Genomic DNA, 1,883 nt, shown 5'->3' on the forward strand with positions numbered 1-1,883 from the left:
CCCACGGGGGTGGGGGCAGGGTCCTAGGGGCTCCAGTTTGGGGGGCAGGGGGTCCCCCCCTTCAGCTCTGATCCCCCCATCCTGCCCCCCCCAGAGATCGTGGACGGGAACCTGAAGATGACCCTGGGCATGATCTGGACGATCATCCTGCGCTTCGCCATCCAGGACATCTCCGTCGAGGGTGAGCACACACGTGTGGACCGCGTGCCCTCACACACACACACAGTGGACATGTGTGCACTTGCATGGGCCCCCATGCTAACCCACATGCAGGCACAAGTGTGCCCGCATGCGCGCACACACGTGTGTGTGCACACGTCCCCCCATGGCATCACGGACACAAGCACACACATGTAACCCCCCCATGCAAATACATACAGACACACGTGTGTGAACACATGCAGCCCCCCCATGCTATTACGTGCACAAACACAGGTACAAATATGCGCCCGCCCCCCGGTAAAGATATACAGGCACACGCATGCATGCAGAAACATGCATGCACTTGCACACCACAGGCTATCACACACACAGAGGCACAAATGCACACCCTACCCTGCCTTGTGCAAACATACACAGACACGGGCAGAGATGCACAGACCCATGAGTGTGTACACACACGCACCCCCAGACTCTCTCATACACACACAACCCCCTTTGTGCCAACACATACAGATATACGTGTGCAGACACGTGTGCAGAGACACAGATACCCACACATGTGTGCACATGTGCACCCCCAGGCAGTCACGCAGACAGACACCGGCACAAGTGCAGGCAAATGCAACCCCCTTTGTGCCAACTCACAGCGACATACATGTACACACATGTGCAGACATATGCATAGGCACCTCCACCCACTTAGGCAAGCGCACACACAGACACAAGCACAAATGCATACACCCACAACCCCCTTTGTGCCAACACACACATACACATGCACAGACGTGTGCTGACACACGCATATGCATGCACATGCACCTCTCAGGCAATAGCACACAGACACAAGCACAACCCCCCCCTTTGTGCTGATGCACCGACATACGTGTGCACACGTATGCAGACACCTGCACAGGCACGCACACACACATGTTCGGCAATCGCACACACAAACATGCACACATCCCCCTTTATGCCAATGCACGTACACGTGCAGATGCATGCGCCTGCACACACACGCACCCCTCAGGCAATTGCATGCATAGGCCCAAAGACACACACATGTCCCTGTTCCAACACACAGGCACACGCATGTGCAAACCCCAAATCCCTGCCCTCTTCCTCCTGCTCAGCCCGAGGAGGTGGGTCCACGTGCCTCCACCCCCCCACCCGGTCTGACCCCCCAACTCCCCCCTACAGAGACCTCGGCCAAGGAGGGGCTGCTGCTGTGGTGTCAGCGCAAGACGGCGCCATACCGCAATTCCAATGTGCAGAACTTCCACATCAGGTCCGGGTGGCCGGGGGGAGCGGGGCTCAGCCGGCGGTGGGGAGCTGCGAGACCTGGGCAGGGCCAAGAGCTGCGGAGGGGGGGGGTGTGTGTGTGTGCGTGCGCGTGTGCGTGCTGTGCCCGGCCAGGGGTGCAGGTGGCGTTGTGCGTGGGGTGCACACGTGTGTCTGAGCCTGGCGCAGCCCGTGGCTACAAACCCGTGTACGTGATGGTGGGGGGAAGGAAGGGGCTGGAGCCCCGGGCTGTGTGTGCACATGTGTGCATGTGCATGTGGGGCTCACGGGTGTCTTCCCCCAGCTGGAAGGACGGGCTGGCCCTGTGCGCCCTCATCCACCGCCACCGCCCCGACCTCATCGACTACGCCAAGCTCAGAAAGGTGCCGCCCCCAGGACCCCTGCCCTGCCCCTGCCCCCGCCCCTGCCCTGCACTCGCCAAT

At 60.4% G+C, this 1,883-nt stretch overlaps 1 protein-coding gene across 1 annotated transcript in view; it reads left to right on the top strand.

Annotated features, from left to right (window-relative positions):
• ACTN3 (actinin alpha 3) overlaps nucleotides 1-1,883 on the top strand; it is an 18,597-nt gene that overhangs the window by 10,199 nt on the left and 6,515 nt on the right. The window contains exons 4-6 of the mRNA XM_025214924.1: nucleotides 95-181; nucleotides 1,360-1,447; nucleotides 1,745-1,823. Coding sequence (XP_025070709.1) covers nucleotides 95-181; nucleotides 1,360-1,447; nucleotides 1,745-1,823 — 254 coding nt within the window. The remainder of the gene's footprint in view (nucleotides 1-94; nucleotides 182-1,359; nucleotides 1,448-1,744; nucleotides 1,824-1,883) is intronic.

This window comes from Alligator sinensis, unplaced genomic scaffold (genome assembly GCF_000455745.1).
Source record: "Alligator sinensis unplaced genomic scaffold, ASM45574v1 scaffold1302_1, whole genome shotgun sequence".
Lineage (NCBI taxonomy): Eukaryota > Metazoa > Chordata > Crocodylia > Alligatoridae > Alligator > Alligator sinensis.